The following is an 18090-nucleotide window of genomic DNA, read 5'->3' as shown; positions in this document are numbered from 1 at the left end:
ACTGTATCTCGGTAGCCACAGGTGGTTTTGTTTTATTAAGGACAGATACAACACGCACGACGCTGACAATATAGAACGATTATAATACCCTAATCCCAATAGAGTTTAATATCGAGGTTGGATTAGATCCGCGACAGGTAACCATTTGCATTTGCGAAGTGGTATTTCCTCTTTCGAATTAAATCTCACCTACGACCGCCGCGACTTCGACTCCTTTCATGCAAATGCAAAGGAATATGAAAAGAACCGAGACGATGTATACATAGATGCGAAGCAGGTTCTTAGTTTTTTCATTCCCAGGGAAACGAAAATATAATTATATGACACGGTAATACATATGAATGACTGTACTAATGTATTAATGCCTACACGTACGCGAGCAACCAGAAGAATAAAAGCAAACGATCACGATACATCGCTAAACTTGCTGGGAACTATTTTCCACGCGAGCATATGATTTGCAAATGCTTCTTTTCTGACGAATATGCAACACGCGTTGCAAGACACGTACTTTTCCATCGAATAAAAGTTCGACGTGCAAAACGAAACTACGCGAAACACGCGCAGAAAGGAAAACCTTTCGACGTGTACGCGTGTTGGAATAAGGGAAACATACCTCGGATTCAAACCGTAAAGCGTTTAAGAAAATGTAGAGATCCAGAATAGTTCGGCCGTCGTGCAATATGCGTGGAAGGAATGAATGAATAAATTGTACACTCTCGCGAGGACCGTCGGATGTACTGTGTTGGAAATCGAGAAGAAAACGATACCGGCGTGCAAGCAATATTTATGATAGAATATATGTTGGCCCGCAAGAGCGCAATTACACGATACGCGCACCCTCCGACCGCTTGCAGACTGACTTTGCACCAGCGGCCAGTTCGTCGTCAGGTTCGTCGAATATGTTGGATTCGACTTCTGTCGCGCCGCCTAACGGCCGCACGCCTTGGAATTCTCCTCGTTTCGACCATAGTCGTCGCCTTGAGGCGATCGGACGGTATCGAAAACCGAAATCTTGTCTTCGATCGGCGAAACGCGACGATTCGCACGACGACCAAACGAGTATCGAAAAGTAACCGTATAAAGAGCTACGACAGCTATGGAATAAAGTTCAATACCTACGCGAGCACGTTTCCTCTGGATTTTTATAGCCCTTTTGCCGGAGATTTTTTCCTGCCCCGACTGCTCGCCAGAGGGAGTAACTTGTCACTTCAGTTCGAGATCAGGGATGCGATTATTCGAACGGTTTACAGGCGTTCGAATACCACAAACGAATTTCGAATATTTCGAGAACATATTACTCTGGATTATACGATGATCGCAATAAAGGGTTTACCAAGCGTTTAAATAAATAAATATTGGAATTTCAATTATATATTCAATTAGATAAAAATTTAACTGTTCGATCGAATAAACATCAGAACTAAATTAGTATGTAACAGTGTTATTATTAGGGAACCAAACCAGGGTTGGATAAAATTCTTATCTATATAGATAAAAATGTCAAACAAAAAACTGAATCGCTATACGTTTGCTTTATCGGCTCGAAGAGAATTTGGCCTAAATTTGGGTCACGGCAGTGGATGCTATGCAGCTGTAGGGAAATAAGAGTTTTTTCGTATCCTGACTCCTCGGGAGTGGGAGGGAGCAACTTGTTTCGGTGGTCCTATGACGTTTCATCGTGGAAAGGATTGACGAACGCGAGCGTGGAGAAAACAAGGAAACAATTGAGCAACATCGAATCGTTAATGGATTGTAAAAGGATACATTCCAGCATCTCCTGTATTCCAAAGGTCGAAAGCTCTCCGTGGGTGGAATAACAGGCGACGAATTCCTTGCGGAGATCGTGAAAGAAGTTGTAGTGTTCTGGTAGCTCGATGTCTTTGTTGCAGGCCTCTGGGTGCAAGCATTGTCTTAACGGCGCCTGACCGTCTACGACGAATCGTGGTGTGGAACCAGACGTCACGCAGGACATGGAAGACCACCATGCTTCGAACTTTTGTTAAAAAATGAAATTATGTAAAAAATCGATTTCCTTTACGTTCCTCGAAGCATCGGAATTTTTATAAAATACAATTCTCCATCTCCTAGACACGAAAACGTTCCGACAAAAATTATTTGTTAAAAACTGTTTTTCCGAATAAAAGTCCTTTGTAACCATTTCGAAAATCAAAAACCTATAACAGTTTTCAAGCTTCGAAAAAAAACCGATTTTCACTGTTTACCTAAGTTTTACATATAATTCGAGAGTAAAAACACTTGATGCTCGATATTGTAATCTTTAAATATTTGTTCGGCGACACGACCAACTGCGCGTATTTTGAAACGTTTATCTTTCTTTTTACATAGCGAAGGCCGAAATTATTGTGTCCTCTTATCGTTCGTACCGAGTGTACATGTATAGAAAAAGAAATTGCATAACAGATTTACAAATATCAACGACCCGCGTATCCGATCTAAAATCTTTCGATAAAGTTTGATTACCTGCTCGATGGCTTGCTCCAAAGGAATCCCGTGTTCTCGAACCGTTTTTTCAGTTAACGCCGGAGCATGCGTCAGTGCTGCTTCGCTGATAACTCCGCTACTTCCGGCGACCGCCGGATTGTCGCTACCGGTTCCAGGTGTACAACTTTCATCCATTACCATCGGTCGTACAATGTATTGTTGTCTTCCCAACACCTGCAATCGTCAGGTCCATAAATGGACAACGAAACAGTGAATCATTCGAAAACTTTTTCCGGTTAAATAATTATTTTCATGCTCGGAAAGCGCCATATAGATTGCATTCCATTGGAAACGAAATCTAGAAAATGACGATATAACGTAACGGAAACAGAAACAATTTATCGAGTTCCAGAGACCGATTTATACAGGGTATCCAAGGTTTTAATGTTCCTCTTCTAAATAAATGAGAAAAAAATATTTACAGATTATGTAAGTTTCATAAAAAATTATAGAAACAAATACGGAATACAAGTGGAATAGTAACAGATTTGCTGTTACTGCGAGCAATCAGCAATATTTACATTTAGTGTGTTTACATAAACTGTGTCTGCTATCTAAGGTCGACTAAGATTTTGAAAGTAATTTTCGCCAATAATAGCTGTTAGTAAGTTATTTGGGCTTCATATCGAAATGCCACGAGTGTTTACGAATCGAGAATCTGCAGATATGCATTTCATTTACCGATACCGATAACTTTTTAATAAAGCTTCAAATTACCCATATTTATCAACATTTTTTTTTTTCCTCATTTAGGTGTTATAGGATATACCGACAAAGCTCGAACATTAAAACCTGAGACACACTGTATAAATGAAAGTTGTAGAGGTCGAACGCGTACCGTGCAAGTTTCAGTTAACTTCTGTTTACCTTTTCAGTTATCGAGAATCTACGAAGAGATATAAACGAAGCTTCGACTTATAAGACATCGTGGTTCTTTTTATAAGTTGTTGTACCAACAGTGCAGGGTACGTAATTACCTTTGCCAATCGCACCGTGCCCCTGTAACCCTGCTACACGTCGTGCACAATGACACAACCGAATCGGTTGCATACGAACAGGGGTATGCAAATTGTGTAATAAGAAGTCTTATTGCCAGTGTTTACTTTGTTTTATTATTGGCCAGCAATTAAAGAACACTTCGTTAAATTACTGTCTGACGTAATTTCTGTCCGCGTTACAAAAACTTTCCAACCGTTTCATTTCGTCGTATAACGATCCTCTCTGATAACAAAAAAACCAATCGTACGCATGGGAATTATTAATAATCGTTCGTCCCGATATTTGTATCGATTCGCGCGATCTACGTATGCAGATGAAACACGGTACGCTTCTTTTAAAACCGATCGCTTCCGCCTTTGCTTATATAAAACCTTTCCGCAACGCGCTACAAGATCGTCTAAATGAGTTTAAACATGGTATACCGACGCATCGTTAATTGTAACTAGGAATTTGGCGTAATTGCTCGTAAACACGCGAAAAGAATCGATGGTAGAAACTCCGGTGCTCATCGACGAAAATGAAAAAAAAAAAGAAAAAAGTAACCCGCCGCTACGGTAACTCAAGCTTTTACCACGTTTCAAACGCGAGTAGAAAGTGGCAAGTTTGCATCGAACGAGCGCAAGTGTTAAAAACAAGTTTTCGTTTCGAAACGAAAAGAGATCGAACAATTTCACAATGCACGACAGACATAATATTTACTGTACGAGGCAGTCGTTAGAAACGGAACTTAATGTCTCCTGTTATCTCGACGTTACCAAAAGAACGCATCGATTCTTCCTACGACGGTTTATTTACAAGCAACCCGTGTATATGTATACATACAGAGTGGCCATTTGAAAACTTCAAGTCCAAGTATCGCGAAAACACCACATTTGTTAAAAAAATTCTTCGGTTACGGAAACTTGAATTCCCCATAAATTCAGAAATAATTTCGAACATTTCTAATGGTTTCTTAGGATAAAGAAATCCATACACGAAGACGATATCCACGATCTGTGTGATTCAATGAATCGATGAAGCTGTGTGGAGCTAGGGTTTCGATATTTCGTTTAAAAATAATGGTTGGAAAAACAGTTGTGGGGCATCGATTAAATCGAAGCTGTCGCGACAGGCAGCGCGGTGTTCGTGCGAAACGCGGGATCGTTAAAGTGTTAAAAAGCATCGCAATCAGTGCGTATGGAAATGGCGATTATGAGAAGCCATGATACGTGAACGCGTATACGCGGATGTCACATGGCGAGTAAGTATACACATACACGGCCGATGTTGGTAGGAGCCGTGCAAGAAACTTAATAGGCAGGTACTTTGACGCGGGGTTAACGGATCAAGGTAGTTCGGTACGAGCATGCTACCGTGCCACGGGCTTGAATTATCTTTATCGACGTGCCGATAAAACCTCGTGGCGTAACTTGCGACACAAACGAACCAACATTAACATTACGTAAATGTTAATTAGTATCAGATAATCAGCAGAGTCTACGGAGGCGTAATTTTGAATATTAAGAGTATCGCGACCACACACTGATACCAGGACTTTACTTGGGCATCATCGAAGTTGACGAGTTATTTTTGGCGAACGCGAGTACACACACGCGAGGCATCAAATTGATGCAATCGTTCGAGTATAATAATATTTGTTATTCCATAAACATGCTTTACAGCGATCTACGCCTAACTCGAATACAAAGAACCTATTCAGGTAGGCATAGATAGTTCATTTTCTTGAGTCTAACTAAAACTCTTCGACGATGTATCGAGACTTGCTTTCAGCGATGTATGTGAAAGCAGAAACGCAACGTTATCTTGAACAATAACGAAAGAAACACTGTTTCGCGTGTCTGGGAATGTCCTTCGCGAACAATTGTTTTTCTCGACTTTTCGAAAGCTTTTGATACCATAGATCACGGCCTATTAACAGTTACACTTAATACTATTAGCATAACTGATACCACCTTATCTTGGATCTCGTTCTACCTATCCCATAGAATTCAACGGGTCACGATTTCAGAAACATCATCTTCCTTCGCTTGTCTAATTAATAGGCAGAAAATTCTATAAATTCTATATTCACGCGATCTTCTCCTTACAAACCGCAATAATCACCGCGATAAATTCTTTTCCACGAGACGCGACAACGACCTATCCCATCCCATTTATCGTTCATCCAAATATCACACGGTTCTTTCTCCGAAAACTCCGTTCACCACGGTAATATAACTCACAATCGGCATAAGTAATCTAAAATATGCGTATCCTTCGTAAACGGATTCCTATCTAGCGCATGTTAATGTTGCATTCGATTTTAGGTTGCATACGGTTAAACAAACACGCTTAAATATTTCTGGGACGGTTTAAAGAAATCCGTTCGATTGATTCCAATTTACGAATAAATCTACCAACGAAAGCGTAAACGGAAGTTAGTTTACGAACGAATCTAACATTTCTATTCATTATTCGTGAATAAAATTTACCCGACCACGGCGCGGATGATCCTCCATTATTTTCGTTCGCTCGTACCCTGGCCATTTACCACCATGCTCGTTCCAAGAAACGATTTACGACGTGGAAAAATAATACCGATCCGTACTGTCCGCGACCCAGGTAAATGTTCGGAATTACCTGTCCGTCCCCGTCGAAGGTTCGTCTAAATTTTACTGCCGTTGGGTCGTAATGGAGCCTGCGTCGAATTGTTTTACGCGGGGCACCATAGAGGGGAACCGAAAAATAACCGATCTTCGTCGTAAATGTTTACGAATTCTCGTTACGCTTCCCACGTGTCTAAAAACAGGTGCGGGAGACTTCGTCTCTTTCGCGAAAAGATCCGTGGTGGAAAAGGGGGGTCGAAAGAGATCGCGAAACGAGAATAAAAGGTGTAATTTAACAGCGTATTAAGGTGTTAAAAATACCGTGTGGTCGCGGTGCACGAGGCGGTAACGTGAACTCATAAATTGCAAATCCGTGGAGTTGGATCGCAAATACGAGACAACCAATGACCAGAAGAACGACAGCTCGACGAGGAAGGGGGAGGTCAAAGGTCGCGAGTTGCGTCGCTTGGCAAGAACTGGCTTGCGCTCGTCGATGGAACAATGTCAGGAAAACATGGCGAATTCCGTCGAATGTTTTAAGTAATTACACGCTTGCACGCGAAATGAAATATGTATGTTGGAACCGAAACATTTTACGTAATACGAAGGAAGGGAGTACTCGCGATCTAAGTAAACTGTTAATTCGAATCGAAGTAAACGAAGATCCGAGAAGAAAAGCCAAACGACAGGAATAGAAAAGGAGTAGATCATGGGAACGCGAGGCCACGCGCCATTTTGCAAACTCGCGGAGAATTATGGGAGATAAATGATCTCATCCATCCACCATATTCGCCTGATATTGTACCCTCGAATCATCATTTGTTTCGATTCGATTTTTAACATTTCAGACCATTATTCCGATAAATATTACATAGAAAGGGTTTGTGGAATGAAACGAACGTTAACAAACGTTAACAACCACTGGAATACGTAATTATACATGGCGCAGTGGACTTGCTACGCCTTGGTTGTTAACAAAAACTCTGAGTGGAAGAACTTTATGTTTATTCTCGGTAACGTTGCAAAAAGAACCATGCAGAAATCCTCTGGAAGTAAATTAATGTTTTAATGATATTTCGTGTATTCGAAAACTTAATAACGAACGAAGGATCATCGGTATAGAAATTGACCAACAGATCTACAGTTACTTAATCTTGACACGTGACCCACGCTCACATTCCAATTCGATCGTTTCGACACCTTTGGTGGAAACAGCGTTAACGGTGCAAGAGACTATGTTTTCTTTTCTACGCTCAAGATAATTGAGAATATTATTTCAATTCTATCGTCGAGGTAACGGGGCGACAGTGGGACGAAGGATTTCAACGACTGCTACGGCTTCCTCAAACCTTTTCCCACAGAATACATTAAAGTCTTAGCGGTATTTGTGAGACAGCAGCGCGAGGACGAGGCGGCACAAAGAGAGACGCGGGAAAAGGACAGAGGTAAAAGAAAAGGTTCAGAATAGAAAGACCGGAATGGGGCGGCCGGACGCGAATAATAGTCTGCACGCGTAATATCGTAAGCCTGTGGAAACTGAAGAGGATGGAAAAAGAATCTGGTAATTGGACGGTCCCCACCTGTTCGCAGGAACAAACTAAACTCTTATCCAGATACGAACATCGAGCAACGTATTACAAGAATTTTGCAAAACGATTCGTCGCGAGACCCGCTCCGTTTGAACAATAGCTGCTCCTGATAATGGTTCAAACGGAGTCAACTGCTTCTTCGACGTTGCGAACGAAAATTATTTGAAACGGTACGCGGAAACGCGCGTAAAGGAGGTCGCGACGTCTAAATCGACGTGGCTCGTTACAGTTCGACTTGGCCGATCGACTTTAAACGCCGGAAACGAATCACAATAAGCCGGGTTGTGCAAGCATTCGTCAAACAAACGATCGAATCGGGACCACTTTTACAATCATCGAACGAACCGAGGTTTTCCATCTTCCTGCGGATTCGTCGACCGACGCGCTCCAAGCTACTTCGACCCGACGAAAAAAAAAATGAACTCGAATAAAATATTATGTATGTAGATCATTGAATCTGAATAGCGCTCAAGGTACTGAAGAAGTTAGTTTGCATTGCAAATCTTGAAGTTTTTGATCTCAATTTCGTCCTCGAACAAAAAGGCTAACAGCAGCCTTCCAGTGAAAAATGTCGATGAAAACCTCGATTCCTGATACTTAATACTTGTAAAATTCTATACAACGCTGTTATCGAATATTTCTGGAAACGATTACGTTTTTAAGAAATCTACCGTTTCGTCGCAAAAAAAAAAAGTAGCTCGAATCAACGATAGAATTAAATTACACGATACGATTAGTTTGTTTCACATCGCGGGCAAAATTTGCGGTCCGTGAAACTATCACAGTCGAGAGGATTACAAGTATTTCTCCGGCCGGAATCCGTTTTTAAATCCTAACGTAATTTTCAATCCCTGGAAATTACAGACATTACGCGAAGTCGACCTTTTTTATTTGCAAGAGGTAAAACCACACGCTCGCCGTTTCTCGTCTCGGAACGCAACTCCGGCGAGCGCAATCTTGCTTTCCAAGCTAACGAGTCAACGTCCTCCCTTTTCACACGCCAGGGAACGTTTCGCGAAACTTTGGAAAAGATGCCAGGCGCCGACAATATCGAAGACGCGAATAACGAACAGAGGAAAAGAAAAACTACGTTTAAAGAACGACAAACGATGGGGACTTTGTCGAGGAAGTAAAAAACGAATGGGAAAGAAAAAAGGAAACTACGGTTCGAAAACCGACAACGTGGAAACTTTACTTCCTAAATGATTTAAAAATACACGTCGTTTTGAAATTTTACACGACGTTCGTACATTGGATGCACGATGCTTTCACACCTGGATTCTCGTTGTTCATATTGTTCGAGATCTCCAGGTGCAAGTTGTGTTCGCTGCGGAGAGCGTTCCAACGTTTCGCCATCGTCAGGGGTTCGGCGGATGTAGATACCGATGCTGTATTACATTAAAATGTAATATTCGTTTCACCTTCGATCTAGCTTGTAAATGTCATTGAACGTCTTACAACATATCGAGAAGCTACTACATTTTCCTCGGAGCCATTAGACCGAGAGTTCAGGTAACTTCGTGGTATTTGTTCGTAATCTAGATATAGTATATCCTTATTATATTTATTTATTATTACGTACGATGCCGTGCGTCATTGTGAAATAAAAATGAATGTTTTTTTTTTTTACTCTATACTCTGTTACATAATGTGGACGGTTGTGAAATCAATAGGAACGAGTCCTGTAAATTTATTTGTTTAATTTGATATTAAAGCTTTTCGTGTTTCGATATTCGATTTTTGTTTCGATCGATTACGATAAACTGCACTCTCCTCGGAACGTAGGACAATGACTGAATGATCTCGACTCGCGAAACGTCGAACGATTTATCGTTATCGTCGGCGTCGAACGATAGCAACAATACGGTATCGGTCGGATTTTCTCCGAGGCCCTTGCGAAGCGAGAGGAGCTCACCGGCGGCCATTGTCCCCGATCGAGCTCGATCGGAGATAGTCAGGTATGTGACTCGAGGGGAAAAAGGAAACGACCGTCCAGCTGGAACTCGGGCGCACTCGTGCAAGGCGATTCACAACAAAGAATAAAGAAAACTAGGCGCACCTGTTGCCGCGCCGGATGCTCCCCGATTTCTCGAAATAGCGCGAAGCCGAGGAAAAATTTACGAGAAACGGGGGCAGATCGGTACGTTCGTAAAAATATTCGTCGATCGATCTACTTTAACCGCTCGAATCCAATAAACAATAGAAATACAGGCAATTAGAATCCTAGAAGCTCTCACGGCTTCGGTTATTGCATGAATACCGTTCGATGCTTCCGGGTTTGAGCAGAGTCCACCTAGAAATGATTTCGAACGTTTGACCGTTGCAGTTAAGCTCGTACACTGATACTCGAACACTGTAATATTACCGTATTAATAATTTAACGAGAGTATCAATTGTAATTGTATATTACAGAACAAGAGTATAATATTTCCGAGTGAAATATTCAAATCGCGAGAATATGAGTTGAAAGTACGAGATCCGTCAGATACACAACCTACAATACGTCCACTCCTTTCTCGTGCCCCGTACAAAGTATCAGATTTAGATGTTACTATTCGTCAATTTTGAGCATTAAAAACGATAAAAAACGGAACAGACGAACTTATGTTTGATGAAGTAGCGTGTTTGAGCAGGAAGCGCGGATTCTCATCGTCGTTATTTCAAAGAATTAATGAGAAAAGGAGTCCATGGCGCCAGATAATCTCGATGGTAAAGCTGGAGGTAATGGACGACCTTTCGAGGGCGCGACGCTCCGCCCCCACCGGATAATTCGAGAAACAATGGCAGCCGGAGACATGCAGAGACATTGTCCGTACGGTGGCAGCGCAACTTGCAGTAAGATTGACAGTGTTCGGAAAACTTTCGCGAAAGTTGAATGAATCGTCGATGATTTCAAACACCGTGACCTCGCCGATACGATAAACTTAAAGGTAGCGATCCGTTCGACATTAATCGAAGAGAATTAATCCAGCGAAATCGAAGTAATACAACGAGCCGATAATGACGATTCAAACAAATCGAGCGATTCATCGTATCGAGAACAGTTTTCATGGAACAACTCGACATATGTGCATCGTCTCGAAACGAGCGTTACTCCATGTTGTTCCAACAACACGATCGTGCCTCGAGGTGATGTCTAAATGTTTTCAGACCTCGCGAGGGATCGACACGAATCCGCGTTTCTACGTTTTCACAATGCTTGCGGAAATTACCTTGTTCTGTAGCACGTCGACGAGCACGTAAACCAGCAGCGTGATCTCCTCTTCGTCGGAGCCGAGAGCATTACCCTGGAGACCAGCAGTCGCCACGTAAAGGGCAACCAGGTGAGACGGTCCCCTCGCGCCCGTGGTCTGCATCTTTACCAGGGTTACCTTTCCCGTTCCACCCGTTCCGTTCGGGGCACTGCTGGAGCAACGTACACCTGAACCTGTCGACGGAGGTTCACACTTCACGGTGGACACGAACGAACAGAAGCACGTTACCGTGTCCTGGTACGCCAAGAGGTCGGCCTCTACCTACGACCTCACCTGAACCGGTCGCACTACGCTAACTTCACAGACTTTCGGTATCCTGGCGCGACATATCGCCTATTTACCGCGATGGTTTGAGGTTATGGATCGATCGACGACCGTTGGATCCAGATCGCGTGTTGATTGATGCACACGTACGTATCCGTGCGCCACGTTTGCGCAGGTATCGTACGATAACTCCGCGAACGGCCAGCACCCGCGAGTAAATCGTTTCTCCGCGACTCTGTCTATCGACGAGACCGCCGTCGCGAGTGGCAAGGTTTCGTGCAACACTGGCCAACAACCGGCCGACCGTTGCGCGCACACGTCGTTGTTGCCTCACCTGGCGACTGCGCATCGAACCCGGTCGCTCGTTGGTAGAGAGGACCCTCTTTCTCGCTCTCGTACCTTGTACGCTTCCCGCACGGTGAACTCGCGCGCGCGTTGGTGCGACAAAGATGACGTGCACGAGCGCGGAATGGGAACGACAAGGACGCGACGAGTCACGGTGACAAAAAAACGCGGAAACCCGACGATAACGGCACGGGAACGTTTGAATTCGTGATATTTCTTGCTCGATCCGCACAATTCAATGCCGATAGACGTTAAAGTTCGTCGCGCACATTTTCGTTGTTGCTTTCGGCGAAAACGCAACGCAGTCAAGTTAAAGAGGCGAAGGGAAAGGCAGGTCGAAGCGGCGACGCACTAGCCAGGTGCGCAGACATTCCACTCGCTTGCGGTACGCTTACCCCGCCACCCGACCGACGATTATTTTCCACCTGGAGCGCCACGTTTACCTCTTCATGGCGGACCCCTACCATTCGATATATATCGAACGGGTGAAACGATAGTCCCCGTATGAATGAGTTTCGAAGAGGTACACGAACGCGCGTACCTTCCGCGATTCGACTGGGATACCGTACAGTAGCTGGTCGAATTTTATTCACGAATAACGAATAAACATTTCAGATTCGATCGAAAACTAGTTTTTGCTCGCGGCTCCGCCCGCACGGATGTCGCACATCGGACCAGAATTTAATTTTAACTATTCGGACTTTCAATTCAACCTTTTCGTCAGAAATTTTGTACGAAATCCAAACCAAAGGCAATATAAATGAAATTTAGCAACTTTGTATCGCTGATAGTTGAAACTTAACGTTACTATTCTTTACAGGTCTGATTGGGTCATCTAATGTATGTTTTCTTTTACCATAATTCCTACTCTAGTTTATATCTAACTATTGATTCTATTAATTCTCGTCACATTTGCAGGGTGTTTGTAAAACATTCTGTTTTACTCTGCCTGGATATTCTACTGATCGTACGGATGATAAAACGTTGTGGAAAACCTTCACTCCGAGTTGCAAACATCGACTATTGCACTCTAGCGGAAAAGTTCCAATGTTGAAATAAACTGTCAAAGATGTAAACAGTATCTGACGTCGATCGCGTACGATAGCGGAGCATAAACGATGATCTTTAGATACGGAATAATGATAAGAATGATCATATTAATATTAACGATCGTCACGCGATTCGCAGTACGTCAACGAATCTTCAAACGCGTTTAACGATCGATGGAACGTCGTTACTTACAAGTGTACTTAAGGCTTTATTTATGGGATCCATTTTGCATGAGATTTTATTTATACACAAGTGATAAAAAGTTTAAGAGGACTATCTTTCCGATTGATTATCGCACTACATTATAAATACACTTACGCTTTATCAGTCTAGAAACAGTAATATTTTCTTCTGTGAAATATTGTTTTACAATTTTAATTGTTTCTCTGTTTCACGCCATTATGCTATTGAAAGTCGAAATTGTTCACAGTGCCATTGATTGTTCGAGTTAGTCCTGGACCGTTTCGTGGAGACGATGCCCACACGGGGGGACTCTTGAAACTAAATTTTTTCGAAAACTAAGCTCGGAACGAAGCAAAGTTTTCCCATATTTTTTTACGAGGAATAACTCAATGCCCGCTCGTACATAACTTTCAAGGACACCTTGTGTAGCTGATCGACGTTAGAAGGTAGATTTGCAATTGGAGTAAAGGAAAATGGCGACTACCTCGCGCACTTCCTCTGAGCATAAGGAGGCTCTAACAACATGTAAGAGATCACAGGTACGTACCGTCGCCTGTGCCCCCGTTTCGGTACTCCCTCCATAACATGATCACGGCCTTGATAGCGTGCGTGCACGAGTACGTCTTATTCCAGTGTTAACGTTTTTTTCGCGACTGGTCAGGCTTTTAAAATCGTGCCGTCGACAAGCAGCATTTCATAACAACATAAAATTACGTCTCCAATACATTTACGGTATATTTGTTATTGAAGATCGAGACATCAACATACGCGTGTATCTACAGTTACGCGAACGCGTTATGTATTTTCTAACAAGTTTTCGTAAACAGAGAAATAAAACGAGCAACGATTAAAACGAACAGTCGTTCGACTGTTTATTTTGCTTTTTTTTTTTTTTTTTAATCAAAATACCGTCGTACAAAGAGATTTCTCTTGCGCCCTTTGCGCCTTTCGAACATCGTCACGCGGTTCGACGATCGAAAGAAAGCCGCGGAGCTCTCTATCTTGGCCGTGACTTCCTGTATCGGAAAAACATTTCGAGAACCGGACAGGAAAATTCTATACGTGTCCGCTACGTATGTGTATATAATACACGTTATATAGTCTACGTTAAAACGACTTTGGAAGGATAGCGAAGGAAAGCCGACGAGCAACAGGTTGGCACGATCGTGCGCGCCTGGGTGGGGAAACTGGAGAACGAGAAGAGCTATGTATAGACAGAGAGGCAGCAAACGTGCGACCAAGTGGGAAAGCGATCGTCGTTGGATTTGGTAGGAATATCCGTGAAGCGAAATGCTTAGGCGCTACGTAAAACCGACGGTGTCGTGACAGGCAGACCTGATTGGTCGGTCACCTGTTGCCTGCCAACCGTGATTGGTCGGCCTCGACGCCGCGTAGCGATCGCCAGACGAGGACAAGTGCATCCTCGCTGGTCTACGATGGAACAAGATCGAGAATGGACATTATAAGGATGTCGATTTCATGTACCCGACGCGTATGTGTACGTACACGTTTTTGGGCACTCCGTATATACGTGCACACGTATTTACGTGTGTGTGAATGAACGTATGCTACATTATTTGTCCTTCCTCGTCATCGTGTCAGCCGCGCGGCGATTACGAAATATATGTTTACCGTTTTTATAGTATTCGACGAACCGCGTTGTAAATTACAAGACATTTATACGGATACCGATTATTTCTACCGGCTTTGATTTATACTTTTAACTGCCTTTCGACTGCCATCCTTGGCATTCGTTTTTGCCGCGCCATGCATATTTATCGGCTCGGGTCTTAGAATTGCACGCGCTACCCGACTATGTTGAACGAACGTACTCGCGAGATAAAAGATAAAGATGTACACTGACTGATTAACGTACGAACCACGAATCGAACGATAACGTGACATGAAACGGAGCAGCTATGAACGTGATTTTGGAACAGGTGTATGGAAACTGGCAGAAGCAACGGAGGATCGCGCAAGAGCAAAGTCTTGGTCCGAAGAGCAAAGTCTGCAACGACGATATAAGGAAAGCCGGTTTACGATATCGGACTCTGAACCTTCCGTGGCATATTGACCCTGTCCGAGCGAGCATTGCTATAAAATAGACACGGAGTCCTAAGTACCGCGTGCATGCATAATTGGCAGCGTTTTACCGTGGTATTTCAACGCTCTTTCCTGCCGCGAAACAAAAAACAAGAATGATCGACGATGAATATTTAAACGCGATCGGGCAGATTTTATTTGAGAATCGAAACGCCATTAACATTGAACACTACCAAGGTGGGCAGAATCACTTGTTCCGCCATTCGTTGCAACGACTAACCATTTTCAATGCATAGCTTTTAGCTCGAAGCAAATGCTTATAAGGAAACACAACTGTTGAGGATCTATCGTTATGAAAGATTGAACTCAACCGCTTACATGCAGAAGAAAAAAATGGTTTATTGAAAAGTATAATAATGGATATTACAAGACACGGAGGCGAAAAACTAAGTAAAAGACTTTCTCCGCGGTCAGGGTTGTCGCACAACTAACTCCAAACGGAGAAAAAGCCCGGCTTTATAGGCGTCGCCAAATGATCGGCAGACCTATGGGTTTTATGACCCGACCTGGGTCGACGTCGAGCAGAGAAAAATCGCAATGCTAGACATTGAAAATATATCTATTCTCAACAACAACCGAGCATCCAAACTGCGATAAAGCTCGTTTAGCTTGCGAGCAGTGGGCCAACATCTCGTCTACCAATAGTACGCAATCGGTTTCAGCATATCTGACAACCAATTCGGCTGACGATGCAAGGTCGACTGTACACACCGAAACGAACGATGTTGCGTCAAGTTTCGCTAGCGTTTTAACTCTCGAAGAGTCAACAAACAATTAGTAAAGATCCTTGAGACTTTCACGACTCGCGTTAGTAGGTATAGCTGAGAGAGCTCTCTCCTTTAAATTGTTGCGTAATAAAATACGTGGGTCGTTCGATGAGTCCTTAGAAAAAGATAGGAAAACAAATTATTTTAGGTAGATTTTTTTTTTTTTTTAGCTCTATATACTTTTCCAAAGGTCTCTCCAACTTTGTCGAGCCATCTAAAAAGTAAGATTTCGGAAGGTCCTCAAAATAGGCATCTGTTTGGGCGGTGACCTCCTCGTTCTTTTAAGTTTGGAAATAAAAAAAAGATTACTGGGGGCGAAATCCGGTGAACACGGTGGACGTTGTGATAATTCGAATTTTAATTGCATAATTTTGGCCATCGAAACTGCACAGGTGTGCACCGGTGTATTGTCTGGATACAAGAGCAAGTTAATTAACTGCAAACTAACTAAGTAACAGACAAACTAACTAACTAACTGACAAACGAGCTAACTAACTAAGTTCCTTGCTTGAATCGACAATAAAAATGAAACCACGTGGTGGATATAACTGAAACTTTGACGGTTGTCTAACGAGTCATGATGCCTACTAAAAACAAACCATTTTCGATGCTACGAGCGCCAGGCCTTAGATTTTCAAAGAACTTATCGAACGACCCTCGTAGGTTTCCCTTATTCCTTAATTGTTTCTTATCATCTTTTTAATATTACAGATGGGATGAACTCGTGTCTCGTTTTAACCACGGAACGTTCGATCTTCTGGAATCGTCTGAAAACGTTTCGGTGTAATGCCGTTCATACTTCGCGATGAACGATCCGTTTCGGATGCTCTTTCACGATAGAAGGAAGGGGAACGGATTCACCGTTGCGGCGGAACTTTCTCTCGAACGAGGATTATACCGGTGCCTTTCGTGCACGTAGCCGTACGTAACTTTCAAACCGTCGCAAATCACGACGATTCGTCCGGCGGTGGTCCCCGTGTCCATTGCATTAAAACCGAGGCGGGGTCGAACCACCGCTTCGAGAATAGGATATCGCGCACGCGTGTCCCCGATGGGTAATTTTCGGCGTGCCAGGTGCAAAACGAAGTTTCACTAATACGAAAAGAAAGAACCGCGAAGGAAGAGCCAGAGCGATAGAGGAAGGAGCCACGAGAAGTGGAAGGCGAGAGAGAAGACAGGCTGGTCGCTGACCCGTTCGGAACGTTGACTCCATGTAGTCAGTCCCCTCTTTATATTTTCTTCCATCCCGCTTGCACCATCTTACCCGTACCTTTGATTACAGCCACCGGTTACCTTACCTTACTTTACCTTGCGTTACTTTACCACGTCCGCCTTTCTTTACCCGCGACCGCGACCATTATACTCTAGACTTAGCATCTCGAAGACGTCTGTTACTTTCTCGTTCCTCTCTATCCGCATTCTCATCGTTTGTTTTTGTAACCGGGCCACGACGAACAAACAAACGTGATCTCTTATCGTTTAACAAAATTCTTTTCTTTTTTTTTTTTTACGGTAGTCCAACAATTTGTACTTTCGATCGAAGCGAAATAGAGTTTTTGACTCGTGGTCGTATCGTTCGGTCCTAGATCCCGCGGAAATATGTTATGTACAACGATCGGGCATTCGGGCTACGCAACAATGTGGGTAACGTTATTAACGATCACGATTCAGTGGATAGGGATACACCAACGTCGAGACAGTACCGTTAGGATTCGCTATCGTTTCTAAGCCGCGTCGTTTCGGAGATACGAGACCCAGTCGGTTAACGGTACGCGTTCGTTTTTCACTCGTATAATTTTCGACTTCTAAAAGCCGGACGACGGTCGTCTAATCATCGTTACCGAAGCTTTTTTTCGCGACGCGGACGACTTCGCGAAAACTTGCACGGTTCGTTCCCACTCCTTACGCATTTTTTTTCTCCTCCGCTGCCACCACAATCATTGGTCACCACCTCCCGATCCAGCCCTCCACTCCGCAAACTACCCGGCGGGAACTCGGCTCCTCCCGCCGCGTGACTCAATTATTTCCATCATTACGACCGCCCTCTTGGGCTACGTTCCAAGATATTACCATATACGTGCATTAAAGAACCGACCGCATTGTTTATCCGTTAACCAATTATCGAGATGAACGATTGTTAATCGAACCTTGCTTATCGCTTGTTTATTTAAACGCGGCGTATTTGGAATATCAGTTTCTTTAAGATAAATAAAAAATTACGAAAGTGTTATAATTATGAAAGTGATTTTTTAAGCGCAATATATATGCAACGTAAATAAATGTTTTAAATGTCCGTGTACAAGGTCGCGGAATCCGCAGATATTTATCTAACAGACACGAAGAGGATCTCGTAATTTTCATATCAGAAAGATTTTCTACGAAAATTTATCAAAATTTTGATAAAAAAATATTTAATTTTTTAATCATTTTTCTCTTTTTTCCCGAA

The 18090-nt window shown here is 43.0% G+C and overlaps 1 protein-coding gene and 1 long non-coding RNA gene across 6 annotated transcripts in view; one reads left to right on the top strand and one right to left on the bottom strand.

Moving 5' to 3' along the window:
• The window catches only part of LOC122404952 (RNA-binding protein fusilli), a 29027-nt gene extending 17130 nt beyond the window's left edge, over positions 1–11897 (bottom strand). For all 3 annotated transcript variants that reach the window (XM_043409378.1, XM_043409388.1, XM_043409368.1), the window contains exons 1-3: positions 10891–11897; positions 2485–2679; positions 1768–1996 (exon numbers count right to left, since the gene is read on the bottom strand). In XM_043409378.1, the coding sequence (XP_043265313.1) occupies positions 1768–1996; positions 2485–2679; positions 10891–11034 (568 nt within the window). In that variant the 5' untranslated portion in view covers positions 11035–11897. The remainder of the gene's footprint in view (positions 1–1767; positions 1997–2484; positions 2680–10890) is intronic.
• Positions 11898–12377: 480 nt separating this feature from the next.
• On the top strand, positions 12378–17805 carry LOC122394856. 3 transcript variants are annotated; one of them, XR_006258933.1, is made up of 3 exons: positions 12378–12929; positions 13022–15688; positions 16356–17805. It is a non-coding gene; the product is annotated as an uncharacterized LOC122394856 (long non-coding RNA). The 3 variants fall into 3 exon arrangements; XR_006258927.1 differs by having other exon boundaries at positions 13006–15688; XR_006258934.1 differs by having other exon boundaries at positions 13006–15692.
• Positions 17806–18090: the final 285 nt, after the last annotated feature.

The sequence above is a fragment of the Colletes gigas genome, unplaced genomic scaffold (assembly GCF_013123115.1).
Source record: "Colletes gigas isolate AHSC1104 unplaced genomic scaffold, ASM1312311v1 Colletes_gigas_Sc00001, whole genome shotgun sequence".
Classification (NCBI taxonomy): Eukaryota; Metazoa; Arthropoda; class Insecta; order Hymenoptera; family Colletidae; genus Colletes; species Colletes gigas.
Note: the sequence above shows the minus strand (reverse complement) of the source record. Positions and strands in the feature narration are given on the sequence as shown.